Source organism: Euleptes europaea, chromosome 6 (genome assembly GCF_029931775.1).
Source record: "Euleptes europaea isolate rEulEur1 chromosome 6, rEulEur1.hap1, whole genome shotgun sequence".
Classification (NCBI taxonomy): Eukaryota; Metazoa; Chordata; class Lepidosauria; order Squamata; family Sphaerodactylidae; genus Euleptes; species Euleptes europaea.
In genome coordinates this window covers 79,264,956-79,289,521 of record NC_079317.1, presented here as the reverse complement: position 1 = coordinate 79,289,521, position 24,566 = coordinate 79,264,956, and the positions used below count along the sequence as shown (strand labels likewise).

The 24,566-nt window shown below is 43.0% G+C and overlaps 1 protein-coding gene across 1 annotated transcript; it reads right to left on the bottom strand.

The window, feature by feature from the left end:
- Nucleotides 1-4,627: 4,627 nt before the first annotated feature.
- Nucleotides 4,628-23,068, bottom strand: TCP11L1 (t-complex 11 like 1). Its single transcript, XM_056851567.1, has 9 exons — nucleotides 22,915-23,068; nucleotides 20,948-21,080; nucleotides 19,629-19,749; nucleotides 14,141-14,361; nucleotides 12,988-13,124; nucleotides 12,710-12,897; nucleotides 6,686-6,867; nucleotides 5,634-5,806; nucleotides 4,628-4,854 (listed from the first exon to the last, which is right to left on the bottom strand). The coding sequence occupies exons 1-9, from the start codon at nucleotides 23,066-23,068 to the stop codon at nucleotides 4,628-4,630; spliced, it is 1,536 nt and encodes a 511-aa protein (XP_056707545.1).
- Between the last annotated feature and the right edge of the window lie 1,498 nt (nucleotides 23,069-24,566).

Sequence of the window (24,566 nt, the reverse complement as noted above, 5' to 3'; positions counted from 1 at the left end):
TGGCCACATGGATCGTGGACTTAGGGGCTCTTTCCTTGAGAAAGGAGATACACAGCATCCATAACAAAACAAACCTCAGGCCTAACCCATCCTTTGTTCCAAAGGTAACTTTTAGGATTTCACCATCCTTCTGCCCCAATTTTTAACATCTTAAGGAACTATGGCACATAAATTCAATGTTCCATTCCCCCCCCCCCAAGTGGTAACTGGTACTGCACTATAGCTTTTTCTGCAGCTATTGTGTGAGCACCAGTAGTCACAATCTGACAGCTCTAGTTTGTTCTCTTCCAAATAGGGGGTGTGCACATCAAATTTTCAGATTAATTTTGAATCCAGATTTGAGGAGGGCATGCTTTTCATTATTCTGAACGTTTGTGACCATTTCAGGATTTTTTCAGGGTTTTTTGTGGGTCTTGAAAGTAAAGGACCTATTTATCAATCCCCCCCCCCCGATTCACCTGCCCCCACCCCCCACCCCCGGAAGCAGCAAGAGCAGGGAGAGAAGGGAAGCAGGTCTTTCCAAACAGCTATTTGGCAGCCTCTCCCTCCCTTTACATTTTAAAGGGCTGTTATTTTCTAGGGAAAGACTCAGCTGCTAAATCAGGTTAGGTCTATGCCCCTAAAAAGCAACAGCCTTTTAAAATTTAAAGGGACTGGAGGCGCCAACTAACAGATGATTGGGTAGACCTGGCCTCAATCCTTAGGACTTAATGGAGGGAATATTTCCAGTGATGACAGGGAAGTCAAATCTCCCATACACAGGAACTAATCAGCAACTTATTTCCTATGACCATTGAGTGGTTATGTCTACCCATAGGAAATAATGGCTCCGTTCTTTCCTATGGGTGGTAGACCTAGCCTAGGAGACTGCTATATATCTTCAGTCCCTTTAAATTTTAAAGGGCCATTATTTTCTATGGGAGTAGATGGGGGCTTCCATTTTGAAGGCTTGGTCTTCTCATAGAAAATAATGACTCTTGAAAGTGTAAAGGAAGAGAGACACCGCTGAAGAAACATTTGGCAGAACAGCTTCCTCTCTCCCACCCCATGGCTCCTGGCCTCCAAAACCTAAAACACTGCCAAAATTCTGGGAAATAATTTTTTTTTTGTTATTCCCAGAATTTGGGAATGGTTTTCATCATTTCAGATATCCCTGAACCAATCCAAAACAGCTAATTTCCAGTGTATTGGGTATATCTGAGTGGACGCCCCTACTTCTACAACGTATGGAGAGCCCCCACTGGATCAGACCAGTGGTCCATCTAGTCCAGCATCCTGTCTCACACAGTGACCAACCAGTTATTCTGGAGGGCCAGCAACAGAGCACAGAGCATGAGGCCTTGCCCCGGATGTCACCTCCTGGTACTGACCCATAATCTAGCTAATTAACATCCTTGCATTGACATTCTCTGTCACTGACAGACAAATACAATGAACACTATGTGGAACTGTAACAGACGATCACATAAAAGGTATTTATTACAGGTGAGCTGAGTTACAATGTCACATTTATGGTGGAGGAAAGGCATGGACAACAGCATCTGATACTTTACAGCAGCAACACGTTAACATTCTTAATAACCTTCAAGGAAATACATAAGGGGGCTCCAAACACAATGTAACAATGCTGATAGAACACTGAATTTCCTTATCTTCCAACTTTACTGCTTTGTAGTTGCAGCAACAGTTAAGCATGTGGGATCATAATTCTAAAGCAAAACTTAATTAGGCTTCAACAAACTAAGAACATTAATTTTGTTTTGGAAATCCCAGACCAACTGGCCTGATCCAGCCAAATTCAGCACCCTTCAAATCAATGCTACTTCCACATACATAGATTACTGAACTGTTTCGCAAAGGAACACCTGTTTGACATTTGCCATAAAGTCAAATCCCACGAGCTTCACAGAATGGAAAGCATTTCCATATAGAGACAGTCATCCTAATCCAGTGATCTGGGAGAAGTTAGAAACATCAAGAAGAATCCGTTACATACACGTAGAACAAAGTGCTTGATCAAGTAAATGTATTTTCCTGGTGGATGATGCTAGTCAAATTCACTTATCTGCAGAGTCAAAACTGTAATCAAACTGCTTACTTCAGAGAAATCATCAGTTAATGGGACTAAAGTGGTAATGCTTTTTAGGCTCGCATTTTATTCCGTTACAAAGATTTGTTTTGTTTTTCAAGCAAAAGCAATTTTCTGAACATGTAATCTTGTTTCCTTGAGGTTTTTTTACCATACATAAAAATCAGGCCTCTGATACTGAAAATCATTTTACAGGACACCTACTTAAGAAACACCGTTAATTTTCTCCAGTATTCAAAATTTACTCCAGAAGTTTATGAACTCTGGAAAATAAAATTTAAGCTATAAACCACTGTCTAATATACAAAACAAAAGTAATGTCTACAGCAGAATTACACAACTTTAAGGTTGACAATGAGGAAATTGAAATTGTTGAAGACTTTCTATTCCTTGGCTCCACCATCAACCAAAAGGGAGACTGCAGCCAAGAAATCAGAAGGAGATTGAGACTAGGAAGGGCAGCCATGAAGGAGCTAGAAAAGATTTTGAAGTGTAAGGATGTGTCACTGGCCACCAAGACTAGATTAATTCATGCCATCGTATTTCCTATTACTATGTATGGGTGTGAAAGCTGGACAGTGAAGAAAGCTGATAGGAAGAAAATAGATTCCTTTGAAATGTGTTGGAGGAGAGTGTTATGGATACCGTAAACTGCCAAAAAAAACAAATCAGTGGGTTATAGATCAAATCAAGCCTGAACTGACCCTAGAAGCTAAAATGACTAAACTGAGGCTGTGGTATTTTGGCCACATTATGAGAAGACAAGAGTCACTGGAAAAGACAGTCATGCTAGGAAAAGTTGAGGGTAGCAGGAAAAGAGGAAGACTCAACAAGAGATGGACTGACTCAATAAAGGAAGCCACAGCCCTCAATTTGCAAGATCTGAGCAAGGCTGTCAAAGATAGGGCATTTTGGAGGACTTTCATTCGTAGGGTCACCATGAATCAGAAGTGACTTGACGGCACTTAACACACACAATATACAGATTAAGGGCACTTCCACACATGCCAAATCATGCACTTTCAATCCACTTTCAATGCACTTTGCAGCTGGATTCTATTGTGTGAACTGGCAAAATTCACTTGCAAATGATTGTTAAAGTGCATTGAAAGTGGATTGAAAGTGCATTATTCAGCATGTGTGAAAGTGCCCTAAAGTCTTGCATCCCAGTCCAGCTAGAATAACACCTGCCTGGAAGCAGTCAAGCCTGAAAGCCTGCTTCCGGTTGCTACGCAGGACAGAGAGGGAGGGGCTAGGTCAACAGCAGCCCGGTGGTATCCTGCAGAACACAGAACATCTGGATTAGGGTCTTGTCATTTAACAGAACTAGAAATGTAGTATCTCTTATCAGTCTCAAAACTTTTACATATATAGTCTAGTATGAAATTCAGTGGACAACTATTATACAGCTTCTATAGATGTAAAGTTTTGCATGTCTACATTTAGTATTTCATGTTACCAGCAGTAAACCAAGAAACACCCTATTCATCAAAAGAGTTTTCATTTCCACGCATCTGAAAACAGAAGCAGCTCTGTGAGTTTACAGCTTGTCACTATTGTGAATACTTTAGTAGCAAACCAAAAAATACAAAAATATAATTGTATATGTCTTGGTAGAATATGTGCAAGTCAAGAAACAAATCTATTTTTAAAAATGTGGCTGGCAGAAAGACTAATGGCCTTACAGCATATCTAAAGTGCTTTAACTGCCAGTATCCAAGTTTCCTATATGTGGACATTTAATTACTATTAGGAAAAGCTTTACGAATCATAGCGTACAAAGAAGTTGTTACCTCTTTTGCACCAAAGTGCATGCTACCTTTATAGTAAATAGAAAAACATCAAGATATTATTGTCATCTGTCTTCATATTCCAGAGATAAAATTAAAAAGACTCCCAGCTCTTCTATTTGTTTTGAATTGAATATTAGGCTTGTGTATCTGCATTTATCCTTTATTTCTTTGATGCATCAGCTTCACACTCCATCGCTGCTATTGAATTACTGAAATGGTTGCAGGCAAGCCATTTTCCAAAGGTTGCAAGGTGTCAACAACAGATCAATTGCCCTGATTTGATGCACAGAAACGGGCTTCACTGCATGCATCTGATGTAGCAGGAAAATTATTGTGCCAGAGGGAGTGACTCACTGAGCATCTTGCCTGTGTACCTTGAACAACTAGCCAGAAGGAATGGGGGCAGGCACAATTTAGCATACTCCCAATAGCTCTGCATGGAACTTCTGACTGAAGCTCCTCGTCACAGTACTAATCAATGGGGCAGAAGCAGGAAGAAGTGAACACCTCATCTTGGTATCCCGGTCTGCACATCAGTTCATTGATGCTATGTCAGATTTCCTCAGGTACCTCAACAACACCAATCTTTGACAGAAGGAGAAGAGGAGGGGAAGCCAAAACTGATCATAGGAGTCCCCTCATCTGTTTTTGAACCCTCATAATTCTGGTAGAAACATCAGAGTATGCAGCCTTTTATTGCACTTCTCTGGATTAAAGCCTTACAGGCTAGAGCAAAATCCGGGAGTTAATCATCCTCCAGTTTTCCTTGTTCTTCTTTATTCAGTATGTTGCTGAGAACCGCATCATAGTAAGGACTAAAGACCATCTTGTTGTAGTTAACAAGGCGAGCGTACTTGACAGCAATTTCCTCCAGCTCTTGCTGAATAGGGCCTAATCCACCAGGAATAGCAAGAATGGATTTCTGATAACCTGAAGCAAGGTAGCTGTCTAAAAAAACCTGGCTTCTAGAATCTGGAAAAGGAAAATAAATATGATTAAGAATTACTAACAGAGATCCTGGCAGGAAAACAGAAATGCATATCAAGTAAATTCATGTTAATACTTAAAAAAAAATCCTCTAGCCTTATCCTAGCCCAGAATATTTCTTTCAGTGTGAACTCAAGTTCCTTAAGCACCAGGGTCTTCTGATTCTCATGTACCTCTGTCAGATCCAAGAGAGGAACCCTATCACCCACAGAGACAAAATGAAAACGAAACATTCCCTGCTCTTCTATACCCCTCAGTCCCCATAATCGCTGGTGAAATTCTAGCTCTCAGCCTGCTCCTTGATCTCCCAAAATAGTTCCCTCTTTCCTGGCATTCACATGGCATTTTCACCTTGGCGAAGTAGCCTTCTGATGCTTGTTAATGACAATATGATTTCTCAGTGTCACGATTTTTGTCTTCCAAATCCAGGCTAAGTTTGCCACTCATGGAAGGAGTGGAGCAATTTCCACCAATCCCCCTTTTCTGCTGCAGACCCCGGATTTGCCTCTCATGCTGTTTGTTCCTGGGGGGGTCCCCTGTCCTGAAGGAACAGAGTTTCAGGGAGATCAAGGGGCTGCAGCAGCAGCAGGGGGAGGAGGACCGGAACATCCTGTTCCACGGATAGAAGTGACCTGCGTGAGTGGAAAATTTAATCTGCATCCAATCCCAAATATGTGCCATAACAGGTTTTGTCTGATTGTCAGTGTGTGTGTGGGGAAAAGGCAATCTCCCTCACGCAAATTAATTCGGTCCGCTAAGCATACCTATCAGTTTGCATATGGAATTGTCGGGATTGGCCAGAGCCTGGATCTGTCCTTTCAGCACGGTCTCTTTTTCAAGTGTGAACGGTGTGAATCCATGCTGGGAAAGACAACTGCTAACTTCAGCACAGACCTTTTCGCTGATGGTAGCCAAAGCTTCAGTCAAGTTGAAGGAGCTGGAGGAAGAAGGGTTAGATTCTTTAAGGCTGGTAAAAACTCGCCACTGATTTGTTTACATTTGAAACTTAAATCATAAGGCACATTAATATAACAAACCCTGAAGGGAAACAAAAGAGAGGCACTACTTGGAGGAAGCCTCATATACCCACTAAAAGTAACAAAGTCTGAAACCACCTGAGAAACTAGAGTGGAAGAAAAAGTCGGTTCCTAAATAGGACTGGAGCTGATCAATGTTCATGAAAAACAGAGTGCCACTTCAAAGTATGGGCATTATGTCATGTGGTTAAAAATTCTCCACCACATAAAAATGTGGAACCTGTCGTTGGGGTCCAGATCTGTCGCAATATTAGAGGGCTGAAGGATATCAAGAAGGGACTGGGTTCCAGTTTAAGTTTTATTACAATAGGTATGTAACAGTGGGTTTTGTTACAATAGATATGTAACATCTTGCTATACTGGGATTTTGAATTATTATACTCTTGTGCTTAGGGGTTTTGAATTTGTAAGCTAATTTGAGTATTGTGTTCCAGGAGAAAAGCAGCAAGCAAATCATCTAAATAAACAAACACTGTATTCCTGATTATATCTCTGGGAGCACCGTAGGGTTCACATTACACACCCTACCCACAGCCCAAGGCCCATACCCTGCCTGACTTCCCTTTCTGTCAACCTTGGTGGCACAGAGGAACTTCTAATGAACAACTAATTGTTACAGGGAATGCCATGTCCCGTCTCCCGCCCCCAAAACTACAATGCCTTTTGCATCTCCGGGAGATGGAGAAGGACATGCAGCATATCTGTAAGAACGGTATGGGATGACTTCCATACTATTCAGCATCCCACCCCAGAGAGATCAAAAGCTGCCTGGTACTCACGGATGGTGTAGCCCAGTCAGCAGCACACGGATAGCGGTTTTGAGCTTGTCGGTAAAGCCTGGCAAACCCGAAAGGGCTGCGGCTGCTGCATTGAATGTTACCAAGAGAACGGCGCCCGTTAAGACCAGCTGGCCCAGCTCCAACTGCATTTCCTGAAAGCGCGTTTGGTCCATCAGCACAGTCTGCAGAGAAACGTTTTCGACACAACAGAGAAGTCAGGGACTTCAGGACAGTGGGAAGGCCAAACGACAACATGTAAGAATGAAAAGGCGAGGGCAGAGGGCATTCTTGACTGACTACAACTTGATTATGGGGGTTACCACCCTTGTATTCCCAGCGATGTATTAAGAGTTTGAAAACGTTATAAAAAATACTGTTCGCACTTTGTTTGGCCCCTTTAGCTGTGAAGACGTCTTCCAACCATTTATTAGCCGTGGTATCCAAAAACACTTTTAAAGCAATGTTTTTTATAACATTTTGAAACTCTTAATACATTGCTGGGAATACAAAGTGCGGTAACCCCCTAAATTTCAAAACCTCGTCACCATGGCTTCAGACAATCCAGTTCAGTTTATTTACAGTCATTTGACCAGCAAGTATCAGTACAAATTCTTGTAGGTTATCCGGGCTGTGTAACCGTGGTCCTGGAACTTTCTTTCCTGACGTTTCGCCAGCAACTGTGGCAGGCATCTTCAGAGTAGTAACACTGAAGGACAGTGTCTCTCAGTGTCAAGGGTGTAGGAAGAGTAATATACAGTCAGAAAGGGGTGGGTTTGAGCTGAGTATTGTCCTGCAAAAGTATTGTCCTGTAAGTATCAAGATAATGTGCTAATGAGGGTATGGTATGTTAATATGGAACCATTGTATCCTGAAGTGATCTGTTAATGTGTGTAATCCAAAACTAATCTGCATGGCTATTGTTGAATGTTGTCTTTGTCTGGAGGTTTTTCAGGGCAGGAAGCCAAGCCTTATTCATTCTTAAACTCTCCTCTTTTCTGTTAAAGTTGTGCTGATGTTTATGAATTTCAATGGCTTCTCTGTGCAATCTGACAAAATAGTTGGTAGAATTGTCCAGTCTTTCAGTGTCTTGGAATAAGACCCTGTGTCCTGTTTGTGTCAGTCCATGTTCAGCCACTGCTGATTTCTCAGGTTGGCCAAGTCTGCAGTATCTTTCATGTTCTTTTATCCTTGTTTGTATGCTGCGTTTTGTGGTCCCGATGTAAACTTCTCCACAGCTGCAAGGTATACGATATACTCCTGCAGAGGTGAGGGGGTCTCTTTTGTCTTTTGCTGATCGTAGCATTTGTTGTATTTTCTTGGTGGGTTTAAACACTGTTTGTAGGTTATGTTTTTTCAAAAGTTTCTCCATCCTATCAGTGACTCCTTTAATAAATGGCAAGAATACCTTTCCTATGGGAGACTGTTTTTCTTGAGTTTTCTGATTTTTGTTTGGTTCAATGGCCCTTCTGATTTCATTCTTGGAGTAGCCGTTTGCTAGCAGTGCGTGATTTAGATGGTTAGTTTCTTCCTTGAGAAACTGTGGTTCACAGATCCGTCTTGCACGGTCCATTAATGTTTTGATTATTCCTCTTTTCTGTCGGGGGTGGTGGTTGGAGTTTTTGTGTAAGTAGCGATCTGTGTGAGTTGGTTTCCGGTAGACCTTGTGACCTAACTGAAGGTTTGATTTACGGATGACAAGGGTATCAAGAAATGGGAGTTTACCCTCAATTTCCTTTTCCATGGTAAACTGAATGTTTGGATGGATATTATTAAGATGGTTTAGAAAGTCCATTAATTTTTCTTCACCATGGCTCCAAATGGTAAATGTATCATCTACGAACCTGAACTAGACTGTAGGTTTGTAAGGTGCTGATTCCTCCAGACAAAGACAACATTCAACAATAGCCATACAGATTAGTTTTGGATTACACACATTAACAGATCACTTCAGGATACAATGGTTCCATATTAACATACCATACCCTCATTAGCACATTATCTTGATACTTACAGGACAATACTTTTGCAGGACAATACTCAGCTCAAACCCACCCCTTTCTGACTGTATATTACTCTTCCTACACCCTTGACACTGAGAGACACTGTCCTTCAGTGTTACTACTCTGAAGATGCCTGCCACAGTTGCTGGCGAAACATCAGGAAAGAAAGTTCCAGGACCACGGTTACACAGCCCGGATAACCTACAAGAACCAATGAACTCTGACCGTGAAAGCCTTCAACAATATATCAGTACAAAATTTACAATTTTGAAACCCCAACTGAGGACCTCCGTATCTTATTGGCTACATAAGAGAACTTTGCCACTGAGTAAAATATAAAAGCATCTTTATCTTCTAATAAAAATTAACAATAAAATCATCTGAATGGTTAACATTTCTAAAATTTCTAGACAACACGGGTAAAATGAGCTTATTTCTAACCTGCTGATAAAATTCACAGGGTAATAAAATATGTATAATTGACTCAACTGAATTAAAATTACAGGGGCATAATCTGGCCTCTACAGGTATATGCTGAAATCTCCCGCTGAGCATAGCTGATGGAAAGGCATTAAATAGGGCTCTTGAAAAGGCCCATCGAAAACTAGAAAATGTAATGGATGTTAACTAAGGAGCACTAAACAAACCTTCCCAGCTCTTTAACGATTTATAATGGCTGAGCCTTCCCATTCCTCTTGCCACCTCTGTGTTATTCAGAATGGTACACGGCATGAAACATTCTTCTCAAAGCAGTCCACAACCACACAGTGTAGAAAGGAACAGCCACGCACACGACACGTTTACCGTACGGACCCTGCTTTAAATTGCTCCCCCACACTAGCCGCCTCTACACGGCCCAGCTGTTTGTGCGCAACATATTACGGCGAGGCTCAAAGGATCTTCTCCATGTGGTAACTCCTTTGTAGTAACAGAAGAAAACCGCCTACCAATGCACACAGCTATACGCTAACTGATTAGGGCCCCATTTAATGTTGCAGGAGGGCCAAGATTTATAGCAAATATTCAGAGACCTGAATATTCAAGAGAACTGCAAGAAAAGCAGAGGCTTGGATCCTAAGTTGTGATTCTGTAGGTATAACAGCAGCTCCATTGGCAAAGGAGGGGAGGGCAATTTCTGCCAATTCCCCACCTCCTTTCTGGAGTGGGGGTGTTCACTGACCCACAAGAGTACAACTTCAGGGTGCAGAACCAGAAGGGTGCAGTGGACAGAATGATGCTACAGCCTTCCTGGAGCATGATTCTGCCCATGCTGCTTCATATTCAAAGCCAGAATATTGTAACAGTATTCCGCACGCTCATTTTTTATTCCTTGTTATTGCCAAAGAGAATGATGTTTCAGATTACTTAATTGTCTGAAATGTAGCGGGGAGGCATTGACTAACCCTTCCCCAGCTCCCCGGCACCCTGTTGGCTTCCCATATAGAGCAGCTAGAACGGGAAGCCATTCCAAGCTACCCCCCCCCCATATAGTAAAAAGGTAAAAGTAAAGGTCCCCTGTGCAAGCACCGGGTCATTCCTGACCCATGGGGTGACATCACATCCCAATGTTTTCTAGGCAGACTTTGTTTGCGGGGTGGTTTGCCAGTGCCTTCCCCAGTCATCTTCCCTTTACCCCCAGCAAGCTGGGTACTCATTTCACCGACCTCGGAAGGATGGAAGGCTGAGTCAACCTTGAGCCAGCTACCTGAAACCAACTTCCATTGGGATCAAACTCAGGTTGTGAGCAGAGATTGGACTGCAGTACTGCAGCTTACCATTCTGCACCACGGGGCTCAGCCCCACATAGTAGCATCAGCTAAAAGAACACCACAGAGAAGATCTGAATTTTCCTCAAGGAAACTGAAGTAATGATGACCAGAATCCTCTTAAGTGCAGATCTGAATTTTCCTCAAGGAGAGTGAAGTATTGGTTCTTGTAGGTTGTCCGGGCTGTGTAGCCGTGGTTACAAGAAAGAAAATTCCAAGACCACGGTTACACAGCCCGGACAACCTACAAGAACCAATGAACTCTGACCGTGAAAGCCTTCGACAATATATAGAGTGAAGTATTTATCACCAGAATCCTCTTGAGTGAAGACAGACAACTGTTGAAGCAATATGAAAGCCACTAAGGAAACTGGCTGACATAACTTGTTATCACCAATGACCACACCCGCCACCTGATGGGACACAGGCACCTTTGTCAGCTTCATAGGTGGCCTGATCAAAAGCCCCAGACTGGCATGGATCATCTTCGAGGGAAGAGAGGACTCAAGCTGAGATTATAATACACACATTATGTAATAATATACAAACTATGCAGCAGTAATAGGAAAAAATAGCTGCAAATAATATGTCTGAGCAGCTGCTGCAATTATTTCTCAAGGAAAGTCAGTTTGTTACAAGGCACGCCATCTTCTCCTTTCCATAAACACAAATGAAATAAGCGAGATTCAATGGAACTCAGCCAAGCCTACATTACTTCAAATGACAATATTGATCCCAGCACCAGCCCAGAGGTCATAAATCTGCCCTGCAATCAGGTCATTTGGTGCAGAGTACACATGCCCATGAATCAAATGTTCAGGCTGTGTGTCCCAATTTTTAAATATATGGTACCTGAAAGACACTGACATTGGCTGCAATTTCCCACATATAAATAAAGACTCTTCTCATGGATCCAGATACTGAACAATCAAAACAACTTCTCAGCCATCCAGAAAGAACTAATTAGCAGCCATTTTTTAACAATGGTAGCAGTAACACAAGCAAGAGCATACAGTTCCTGAACGTCTGTGGAAAGGTCAATGTGATGTATAGTCAGTCTATATATAAATTTCAGCTGAGAGACATGCCTACGGATCACCTGTTAACAAGCATAAGCCTTTACTAGTATAGATAACAAACCAGAAACTGAATCAAAACATTGTTCTTTTCACTGTCTGTCAATAATCATTCCTGCCACTGAAGGTTTCCTACCGTAAAACATGCAAACACGTATGAGACAGTGAGGTACTGCAACACAATATTTGCTTGTGTGTGTTAAGTGCCGTCAAGTTGCTTGCGACTCATGGCGACCCTATGAATCAATGTCCTCCAAAATGTCCTATTGTTAACAGCCTTGCTCAGGTCTTGCCAACCGAGGGCCGTGTCTTCCTTTCTAGAGTAAATCCATATCTCTTGTTGGGTCCTCCTCTTTTCCTGTTGCCTTCAACTTTTCCTAGCATAATGTGATCAAAGTATGACAGCCTCAGTTTAGCCATTTAGCTTCTAGAGTCAGTTCAGGCTTAATTTGATCTAGAAATCACTTACTTGTTTTTTTGGTGGTCCACAGTATCCGTAACACTCTTTTCCCAACACCACATTTCCAAGGAATCTTTCTTCGTCAGCTTTTTTCATTGTCCAGCTTTCACATCCATACATAGTAATAGGGAATACTATGGCATGTATTAACTTGACATTTGTTTACACAGCCAAAATTTTCCGAGCCATCCTCTTAAGCTTGACTTCCTAGGTCACCCTGTCCACACATATACAGCATTAAAGGGTGTTTCAGCGCCTTCTCCCAATGCCCCTCTACTGACTATTAAGGTCGTTCATGGCTCCCTTTTGTGCTTCTCTATGGAACTGTGAGTTTCATATGCAAGATAACAGCAATCCTGCTCCTACAGAGGCTAGATGGCCATCTTTCAGCAATGCTGATTCTATGACCTTAGGAAGATCATGAGAGGGAGGGCACCTTGGCCATCTTCTGGGTGTGGAGTAGGGGTCACTGGGGGAGTGGGGAGGAGGTAGTTGTGACTAGATGACCCTGGTGGTCCCTTCCAACTCTATGAATCTATGATTCTACAGCTTACATATTCATCTATCCAGGGATGAGCCCAATTAATCCTCAACCTCCATTTTGCTGCAATTCTGTTTTGTGTAACCGCTTTATTTTTTCGATTGCAACTCGTTACTTATGTAAGCCGCCTCGAATCTGAGAGCAGAGCTGGAATGTTAATATTTTAAATACATTAAATTACCTCTGGGAATGGTTTCCGCAGATGATCCCACTTGAGGAGCTTAAGGTACGCGTGATTCTGTATGGCAAGAGGACACAGCACGGGAGTTCTAGGGGAAGAGGCAGTCCCCTCACTGACAGCCGGCGGAATTTTGGACCTCAGGTCATCGGCAGCTTCTTGCAGCCACTCAGTGACAAAATCCAGGGAATCTGTTTAGGAGCCAGAAACAGTCAAGAACTGTACTGCATTTTAGTGACAGCAGCAGGACATTTAATAGAGGCAAATAACAAAAGTCATACTCGGCTGTTTCTCGTACAGCTCCTGAAACTTCTTCCTTTCATATTCCACCGACTGCTGCATTAAATGCGGTCTGATGCTGCTAACAGCAAAGTTGGCCATGTCCATTTTCATCAAGTCCAACACAGAGAAAATCGCTCTGCAGGAAGAGAGAGAGAGAAAACAGAACACCGAGTCTGTCAAGCAGGATGTGCAAAAGTTGCAGTCAATCCAAACTTTAAGTCCTACTAAACGGCTTAGCAGGAATAATGAAAATAATAAGCTGCCAAGAAAAACAAATATAGATGTCATCCAACAACAACACACACACACACAAGATTTTTGTGAACAGAATCAAGACTGCTCTCCTTTCAAAGGAAGGTCTGCAGAGATCAAACACACTCTTTAGAGTTCAGTTCTGCAAAAACTTAAAGACAACAGGTTACCTTTAAGTACTGCAAAAAGGCATATTGAGATTAACAGATTTCTTGTAGTATCCATGCATGCATGCATAAATAAATAAAAGCTTCTGCTGTGATTAAATATTGATCTTTAAGGTGCCAGATATCTCTTTGGTTTTGACTGCCACAGGCTATCACAACAACTCCGTTGGCTTTAATAGTAATTTTCACATTATTTCAGGCTCGTTCTCACTGATAAACCTGTGCCTCAGCTGTGCCATTTCCGACTGGGGGCTCATTAAATGGTCCTCACACAAAAATTCCCTGCACATAGAAGACCAGGTATCAGGGAGAATGTTACCTTAAAACCCTTCTACCCAGCATCTATTTTTGTGTGTGCTAGGAATGTTTGCAGATACAAGAAGATTCAATCTTGTGAGCCCCTACCTGAAGTACAACTGAAGAAATACAGGCTGGAGTCCAGTTTACCACCTCAGTGGGCCACAGGGAAAGAAACATTCAGCAGCATCCTTGGAAAGCAAGGGCAGACGGACTTAATCTAACTACAAGTTTTCCGCAGCGTTCTTAACACTGACCAAATATTGACCAAAACAATATTCCTTATCACTCCCTATTCCCGCATTCCCTGCAGTAGTCTACCCAGTTTTGAAAGAAAAACCAATTCAGTGCTGCATGCAGACTTTTCACCTCTCAAAACTTTCCAGAGCATGCAGGCAAGCCAGAACCGACTGACATATTCATTGCACTCTAGTACCTGAAAAGGGGAACTACTTCATGAATCTCTTTCAGCTTCTTAATTTCTTCATCTCTAGCTGGAGCGCAGAGGGTCCCCATCATTCCAATAATGAATTCTGCCAGCTTAGAAATGTCAAGGGCACCATTTTCCGCCTCCTGTTTTATCAGCTCCAGATCTAGCGATTCGGTAATCTGATTTCTTAATCTAGTGTGACCAGGCAGCAAGAAAGACAGAAGGGCCTGAAAGAAAATAATGTTCCTGTTACTAGCATTTAGCAATATTGCATTGCTGTGTCTGTCAATGTTATTTCAAACCCAATAACCATTACAGAAATATTACATTGCTACATATGGTAGAATTTTATCATTTCACATACAAAAAATAAAGCCCAACTTCATAATTAAACTTAATAATTAAAGTTTTTATTCACTGCTTATAGTAAACAAGCCACTTGGGATTCTTAAGCAGGAACTACATACATGAAGCCAGGGAATACCTCCCCTGACTGAAACATCTAAAGGGGGAACTGAATATTTTGCATCTACCTCATATTTTGAACCACGGTAAACTAATGTCAGAAGGGGAAGATTTACAGGGAGAAAGTAGTGGCTGGGAAAAGCAATGCTTAACCCTTTTCCCATCTGCTGCCCAGTCACAACTTCTAGATGCTTTCCCTCCTCTGTGGAAAATAGGGATGCAACACCCTAGCCCAGTGGTTGGCAAACCGCGGCTCGCGGGCCACATGCGGCTCTTTGGCCCCTTGAGTGCGGCTCTGCCACAAATGACCGGGGCACGCGGCGCGGGGGAGGCATGCGCGACTCATGCACGAGTTGAGTGAGTGAGTCAGTCAGCAGTCTCATTGTGTAGGGCCCTAGGCAATTTCTTTTTCTACCCTCCCCCTTCTGGCGCCTGCGTGTCGTCAACACAGCTATGGACCCAATCGGAGACGCCTGTTTTGTGCCACGTGATCGTAGCAACACGGAGGCGGTGAGGCAACTGGTTGGCGGCTGGTTGCCGAGACCGGGGAGAAAGGCGTGAAAAGAGGTTTGTGGAAAAGGGGGAAGTAAGTGGAAGCGGTTCTCGGCCCCGAGAGAGGCGCAACGTCTGGGGGGTGGGGGAGGTGGTGTGGGCCAGGGTCTATGCATCAGGCAGGCTTGGGGAGGGGGAGACCTCTGGCCCAGGGAGACCCAGACTGGGGAGGGGCTTGGTCAAGGGTGCCCTCCTTGCCTTCATACACGCATAGAGTTGCTAACCGGCACAGGTTTTAAAAAGCAACAATACTTTGCATTTGTGTAAAGGTTCCCGGTAGATATGTTGCTTTCAAGAAATGCAAAACCAAAATCTTTTATTCTTGCAACTCTAGAATCGCCTTCAGGAGGAAGAGGGCTCTCAAATTTTGGCTCTCAAATCTCAATTGTTGTACTGTTGATATTTGGCTCTGTTGACTAATGAGTTTGCAGACCACTGCCCTAGCAGGGGAGGGGAAGTGACAGGGCTGGGGAAGAGGAGAAATGTAAGGGGAAAGAGGCATGTGAGGGCCCGCAGGAGGCTCTAAGGACACATGGTGCAGCTACCTTAGTGAAGGTAAGTCTAGGTCCAGTCAGTGTCTGGGTGGGAGACCTGCTAGGAATCCTATATAGCCCCACCTTATCATCCATGAAGAAAGAAAGGCAAAGGACAAATGTAATAAATATACAAATAAATGCTTCTTCCCTGCAAATTGCCTTTTCCCAATACTGCTTCGCAGAAGAGAAGAAGCATACAGAGTTTCAAGACATAATGTGGAAATGTTACTACAAAGAGGAAGGAATGTTGTTGGTCAATCAGCTGGGAGAACAGTGTGGCCAACATCACTCTTCATTAGCATCTAGTCATAAAAAGAGTTATGGGAAAACAAAGGCTGCTTACCATGTTGATTTCAGAGCTCTGTGGTACAGGGCCCATAACTATGAATTAGCAAAATAATTATCAAAGTATTCCAAAACCACCAAAAAGTTTCCTATGTAGCTTAACACCCAACTATGCCCAAGAAGGCCGAAGATCACTGATGGCCAATTACCGCCCAGTGTCTAATTTACCTTTCCTGGGGAAGGTAATGGAGTGAGAGGTGGCTGAGCAGCTTCAGGACTTCCTGGATGAGACATCTGCTCTCAACCCTTTTCAATTGGGCTTCAGGGCTGAGTCAGCTCTGCTTGCTTTGGTTGATGATCTCCATTTACATCTGGATAAAGGCATGCTGGCGCTGTTGATCCTTTTGGATCTATTAAAGGTAAAGGTAAAGGTCCCCTGTGCAAGCCCCGGGTCATTCCTGACCCATGGGGCGACGTCACATCCCGACGTTTTCTAGGCAGACTTTGTTTTGCAGGGTGGTTTGCCAGTGCCTTCCCCAGTCATCTTCCCTTTACCCCCAGCGAGCTGGAAGGATGGAAGGCTGAGTCAACCTTGAGCCGGCTACCTGAAACCAATTTCCGCTGGGATCGAACTCAGGTCGTGAGCAGAGCTTCGACTGCAGTACTGCAGCTTTACCACTCTGCGCCACGGGGCTCCTTTGGATCTCTGGTGGTGTGAGGCACCACCTTTAGTTAGTTCTCATTGCTCCAAGGATGCTCTTAGAGGGGTGATATCTGGGAGGAGAGGTCTTCCTGACGAGACCTGAATTGTGGGGTCCCACAGGGTTCAATCTACTCCCTGTGTCCATGGTAACACGGTCAACATTTTTCCCCTACACCAGGCCAGCCAGCTGGCTCCTCATTTGTGTGGGTCAGACCTTGCCACATTGATCCATGCAATGGTCAACTCCAAATTTTAATGTTAATATTTTAATGTTAATTTTAATATTTATATTTGTTATCTGCTTTAATGTTGTTTATACTGTTTTAAGGGGTGTGGAATGGTACAGTATAGCCCGATCAGATCTCGGAAGCTAAGCAGGGTCAGTACCTGGAAGAGAGACCACCAAGGAAGCCTCTGCAGAGGAAGGCAATGGCAAGCCACTTCTGCTTAATCACTTGCTTTGAAAACTCCACCAGGGGTCACTATAAGTCAGTTGTTACTTGACTGCACTTTTACACATGCTGTTTTAATGTTATAAGTCGCCGCGAGACCCTTTGGGTGACCAGCGACTAAAAATATCTAGTAAATAAATAAATAAATGTACAATAAATGGAACAGGTCACTGCTGAAGACAGCATAACTAGACTAAACACATTATTGCTGTAAGAAAATTCAAACTGGTTCTTGTAGGTTATCCGGGCTGTGTAACCGTGGTCTTGGAATTTTCTTTCCTGACGTTTCGCCAGCAACTGTGGCAGGCATCTTCAGAGTAGTAACACTGAAGGACAGTGTCTCAGTAGATGTGCTTTCTTGTTCTGAAGTGTTTCCAGTCTCCGGGTCTGTTGAAATATTTCCTCCCCGTAGAGGCGTTCAAAATATTGTCGAAGGCTTTCACGGTCAGAGTTCATTGGTTCTTGTAGGTTATCCGGGCTGTGTAACCGTGGTCTTGGACACTGTCCTTCAGTGTTACTACTCTGAAGATGCCTGCCACAGTTGCTGGCGAAACGTCAGGAAAGAAAATTCCAAGACCACGGTTACACAGCCCGGATAACCTACAAGAACCAATGAACTCTGACCGTGAAAGCCTTCGACAAAATTCAAACTGTCTCGGTGAAGGCGGTAGAGATAGCACTGGTCTCCATTACAGGTGCCTTTGAATCTGCTGAATTAACCTTTAGAAGTATCTTTGAACGTGCTGATAAAAGGTAAACAAGGATCATTTGGTACATACAGTGAGGGGAAAAGGTATTTGATCCCCTGCTAAATTTGCCCGTTTGCCCTCTGACGAAGAAATGACCAGTCCATAATTTTAATGGTAGGTTTATTGTAGCTGTGAGAGACAGAATAACAACAGGAAAATCCCCAAAACCCAGAAGACAAAAGTCAGAGATTGATGTGCATTATAATGAGTGAAATAAGTATTTGATCCCCTATCAACCAGCCGGGTTAGGGTTAGGGTTCTGCTGTAGACAGAAGCAATCAATCCATCAGATTCCAAACTAGCCACCATGACCAAGACCAAAGAGCTGTCCAAGGATGTCAGGGATAAGATTGTAGACCTGCACAAGGCTGGACTGGGCTACAAGAATATTGCCAAGCAGCTTGGTGAGAAGGTGACAACCCTAACCCTAACTGTCAACCTCCCTCCCTCGGTCTGGGGCTCCATGCAAGATCTCATCTCGTGGAGTTGCAATGATCATGAGAACAGTGATGAAGCAGCCCAGAACTACACGGGGGGAACTTGTCAATGATCTCAGGGCAGCTGGGACCATAGTCACCATGAAAACAGTTGGTAACACACTACGCCATGAACGACTGAGATCTTGCAGAGCCCGCAAGGTCCCCTTGCTCAAGACAGCACATGTACAGGCCCGTCTGCAGTTTGCCAATGCACATCTGAATGACCCAGAGGAGAACTGGGTGAAAGTGTTGTGGTCAGATGAGACCAAAATCGAGCTCTTTGGCATCAACTCAACTCGCCGTGTTTGGAGGAGGAGGAATGCTGCCTACGACCCCAAGAACACCATCCCCACCGTCAAACATGGAGGGGGACATATTATGCTTTGGGGGTGTTTTTCTGCTTAGGGGACAGGACACCTTCACCGCATCGAAGGGACGATGGACGGGACCGTGTATCGTCAAATCTTGGGTGAGCACCTCCTTCCCTCAGCCAGGGCATTGAAAATGGGTTGAGGTATTCCAGCATGACAATGACCCAAAACACACAGCCAAGGCAACAAAGGAGTGGCTCAAGAAGAAGCACATTAAGGTCCTGGAGTGGCCTAGCCAGTCTCCAGACCTTAATCCCATCGAAAATCTGTGGAGGGAGCTGAAGGTTCGAGTAGCTACACATCAGCCTTGAAATCTTACTGACTTGGAGAGGATCTGCAAAGAGGAATGGGGCAAAATACCTCCTGAGATGTGTGCAAACCTGGTGGCCACCTACAAGAAACATCTGACCTCTGTAATTGCCAACAAAGGTTTTGCCACCAAATACTAAGTCATCTTTTGCAAAGGGATCAAATACATATTTCACTCATTATAATGCACATCAATCTCTGACTTTTGTCTTCTGGGTTTCTGGGGGTTTTCCTGTTGTTATTCTGTCTCTCACAGCTACAATACCGGTAAACCTACCATTAAAATTATGGACTGGTCATTTCTTCGTCAGAGGGCAAATGGGCAAATTCAGCAGGGGATCAAATACTTTCCCCCCTCACTGTAATAAATACCAGGCTGTTCAAAAGCAGAACCTCTGACAAAATCCCTCCCCACTGAGACAGAATAAGAGGATAATTCCTCTTATGGCCTGGTAGCTGGTTAAAAACAGGAACCATTAAATAGCAATACATTGATACATAATGGGAGGCACCAATTAGTGGGGTTGCCCTGTTGGAATGGCGCTATGGATAGAGAGAAGGTATGCAAACAACAAATTATTCCCTCTTCTTACCTCTTTGATCTCTCCTACGAGTTTAATTGCATGATCATACGATGGTGGGTCTTCTTTTAACTGGGCTTCCAGACATTCCCAAAAGGCTCTGTGGACAATATCTCTGACTCTTTTTTCCAGGCTGACAAAGAATGCAACAGGAGAAAACTGAAATGAGATCTCTAGAGCAGAGCCAGGTGGGGCTTAGAAAAGGAAAACCTGATGAGCAAAAACAGGACTAAGAAGACCCAGATTCAAATCTTAACTATGCCCTGATGTTAATTGAGCAATCTTAGGCCATTCACTCATTCTCAGGCTGACCTAACACACAGGGTGGTTACGAGAATAAAATGGAAGAGGAAGGAACTGTGTATGTTGTCCGGCATTCCTTGGAAGATGGGTAAGATTAAAAAGTGACAAGCAAAAAGCAGCTATATTAGACTAGGAAATGGCTGACCCTGTAACAGAAAGAAAATGTCTTAGCTAAAGACAATGTGTTTGTTGTGTCTATGAATGAGTCATAGTTCACAAGAACAGACGGGAGAATCTGTAGCCAGGAAGATGTTGCCAGGATCAAAAGCCACAGCTAAATCATGCAGCAGCAAGAGAAACTCAGCATTCTCCTTGTTACTATTGGGAATGAAAGCAATTGGGGCACAGTGGCAAAAGGACTGATCGGCTACAGCCAGTCAGTTTCAGTCACCTTTATTGGCATGATAATAAAAATAGTAGTAACAGAAATGCATAAATCTCCATACTCCATAGTCACAATTCAACAATATAACTAAAACTTAACCATCAATTTAGAGGCTACAGCCAGTCTTTTTTTGAGAACTTACTTTTCTGACAAGTAGGGTTGCCAGGTGCTCGGCGGTGGTGGGCAAACCCCCGGTAATTTGCCCCTCTGCCTGCCGACCACCTGAGGGTCGGTGGGCAAATGTGTGAGCGTGCGCCGAAGTGCCACCTCGGGAGGAGCCTTATGCCATTCAAACTCTTAGTTTGAGTGGTAAAGGGCCGCTTGAGATGTGGCACTTCCGGGTGTAAACGCATTGCAAGTGGCCTTTTACCTCAAACTAAGAGTTTGAGTGGCATAAGGCTCCTCGCAAGGCGGCACTTCCAATTGCAAACTGGAAGTGCCGTGTGGGTGCGTTGGCAGGCCCGCGTGCACCGCTCTCCTGCCCCAAAAGCTCCTGCTGGAGGAGAAGGGGGACCTGGCAGCCCTACTGACAAGTCTATAAAAAGGGATTCCCAAAGGAGGGATTTCATGTCCGGATAAGCTTTACTCTAAGCTACAGAACAGTCTACTTGCCTTTTTCTATCTGCCATAACAGACCTCATACCTGTTTTCTGGTAATTCTGCCGGTTTAATCTGGAAGCTTCTATCGACAACAATCTCGTGGGCTAATACCATGTTTGTTACACCCTTTGCTGTTTCCATCAGCTCCTCCACCGATACAAACTGAGGGGGGCTAGCTGTAAGGTAATTAAATATTCTTCAGCCAAACATCCTATTGGTTTAACAGTGGTCAAGTTAAAATGTATTCTGCTCACTCAAAGGCAGATTGCTTACTGGCTCCAAGCCACAGGCTTTGATGCTGTTTCTGAGTCATAAGAGTTTCACAGTTTTTTTTAAATGTAAATAAATTTTCTAGCTTTTCTGGTTGTTAAGGTATTTTAAGCCACAGAGATATTCTATGTTGTAAGATCCAGCAGAACATCTGGAATTCTGCAAAAATTCTGAAATGGAATATTCTGGTTTCTTTGGGATTCCTCATGCTGCTAGATAGACCAACCCTTTTTTTAATCTGGTGTCATATATGAAGGACCCTAGACATGACAGAGGCATTCAGTTTTGCTATTTAAGTGGCTTCCCTGTTCACATATAACCTGTGGAAGAAAGGGAGGGTTCCTAATTTTTACATGAAAAGGGGCATATGGGTAAGGAGAGCTAAACCATCTTAGCTCCCTCAGTTCCACTGCTCTTCCTATATTGGAGTTGCACTGAGAGAAAAATGTCTGGAGTGATGGACTGTGGAAATAAGGCAGACCAGAAGTAAACTCCCCACATGCTTGCATCCCTTTTCATGTAAACATTAGGCCCTCCCCTTGCTTTACACATGAACAGGGCATACATGTGAATAAACAAATGTATTTGCTTCCATCACAACTAGGCGGACTCTGAATTATTTTATGGTTAAAGTTCTTGATAATAAAGTACAATCACCATATCAAACCTCTGTAGTTACTAATGTGTGTGTAAAGTGCCATCAAGCCACAGCCAACTTATGGCAACCCAGGAGGGGCAAGAGAATAACAGAGGAAGTCTGCTATTGCCTTCCTCTGCATAGTGAACCTGGTATTCCTTGGTGGTCACCCATCCAAGTATTAACCAGGACCAACCCTGCTTAGCTTCTGAGATTTGACAAGATGAGGCTAACTTGGGCCATCCAGGTCAGGGCATAGTTACTATAGGGAAATGATACTACGAGTTTCAGGAATGCTGTTAAAAAGAACAGTCAGTTAGGCATATTAATAAAGATGCAACCAGTCAGTTAAACATATTAATGAAGATCCAACCAGATATTAGGAAAAATAGGTTGCTTTTCATATCTATCCTTCCAAGGGTAGGATAAAATGAAGGCTGCCAGAAAGGCAGTGTATGTGCTGCAATAAACATAAACAAGAAGAAAACTAAGGAGGCTGAGAGTTTTAAAAAAACGGAGAGACTAACCTCTTCCTCTATACATTATTGCTGATTCTATTAAAATCTGGGAAACATCCAAACAGGACAATGGGGAAAATGGGACAACAGGAAAAGAAAGGAATCTGTTCTCAGTTTCAGACTCAGAAAATCCAAAATATTTAAACTGAACAAATTAATGAATATGGGCACAAATTTACACTGGGTACCAATACCATGGCTCACGCCATCAAATAACCCTTGGAGCATGTTGAAATTTCACAAGAGGGAGACACAAAGCAGGAGTCCCGCTGGCGCAAAAGCAAGGTGGGGTTCCCCCTCCACACAGCAGTTTCCCCTCTACACTGCAGCCTTCTCCAGACAATGGGTGTCCTTTGACCCCCTTCAGCAATGCCTTTGTGGGACTGCTGTGGGAACAGGAAGGTAGGGGGAAATCCATCTTCCAATTGTGCAACCAAAGGATCCAATCCATACTTTATGAAATGAAAGTGCAAACGCAGTTTTAAAATGGCCCATATAGTGTGAGAAACTATTTAATAGTACAGAAATTATTACAGGATAGTTTGGTTTTAAGGAAGGGGAAATATCTTGATAGTTATTGCTCACCTTGAGGCATGTTGCCTCTGCTTGGACTTGGTGTATTTTGTCGAATCTTCTTTCTGACAGACTGTTCTGGATTGTCTAAGGTGTCCTGCTGGTCATCTTCAGATTCACTTGAGTTTCTTTCACTTCTTCCTAGCTTGTCTTGGTCCTGGGACATTCTCAGCTTTAGGGTTTGAAGAGATTAGAAGCAATTAAACTAGCTCTTGTAATCCCATCACTCCACCCAAACTGTTTTGAATGGTTACACAACAAAACTCTGTACCTAATGCAGTCAGTCTTATCACAATATAGCAAAATACAGAACACGGCCTCTATGCCCATCATAGCTTTGAGGTACATAGATAAATTAGGAATATTTATTGAGAGATATTGGAATAAAATGATGCTTAAATTGAAATGTTTATCATTTTCAATAGCTCTGGCTTCATATCATATTCAAAGAATTTGTTGGTCTTCTCAAGTTCTCTTTTCAGAAGACCATAGAAACCATCATCCCCTGCTATTCATGCTACCATCACTCAGTGACATGAAGGTAAAAAATGGCCACCATAGCCCAAGCACCAAAAGAAATCCCGCAAGAGAACCAGCATAATATCAACCATTATACTTTTCATAGGAGATGGTTCACACATGCAAATGCAATTCACTGAACAATGAGGTAATGGACGAGAAAGTCCTTTCCCAGACTTCCTAGTAAATATTGATATGAATTTGATGCCTCATGAAGAAAATAATATAGAACTTCTGGGGTGCAAAGAAAAAAACTATGGACAATACTACAAATAAACCCAGTTTCTAGGAAAGCATTTGCAGACCAACACCGTGATGAAAGTGAGTAACAAGCTAACGTCACCCTTTTTTAGTGTCATTTTCCTTTTCACAACTATGCCGACCCTGTCAACAGAAATAGCATTAAGTGGCATAAGATGCACTGCCTCTAAGCCCACAAATACAAAACACATAAATAACACCCTGAGAAAAGCAATGCCCCAGAGAGGAAATGAAGAGTTTTATCACCTTTTAAAAAACCCAAAACAGATTTCACTTCCGCATTAGAATTTGGTCAATGAATAAAAGAAGTAACATCTCTGAAATCAACTACCCAATATATCCCTAGCTTTTCATATGCTTTATACATGAATTATATGAATTTTTACCTTTATGTCCTTGGACCAAGCCTTTAAAATATAGGAGATACAATGCCAGCAAAACAATGACAGGTTACTACAATTTCAAGGCCAGGAAATCTAGACAGGAGCAGGAGTTCTTGTAGGAAAGATAGCACAGGACAATTACATGCTACAATAGAAAATATAAGCTGCCCGTGAGTTAAGAAGGGATCTTAAAAACTGCTTAGAATTTAGCATCCTAAGCACTCCAAAAAAACTAATGCAAGCAGGGCTATTTTTTTCGAACACTGCTTAGTTTCAAGTGAAATACACTAAAGAATGCACCCTGAGCAATATACATAGTGGTCAAGAGTGGCGGACTCTAATCTGGGTGACCATGGGCCAGTCACACTTCTCTCAGAACTCTCTCAGCCCCACCTACCTCACAAGGTGTCTGCTGTGGGGAGGGGAAGCAAAGGTGATTGTAAGCCGCTTTGAAACTCCTTACAGGTAGAGAAAAGCGAGGTATAAAAAACCAACTCTTCA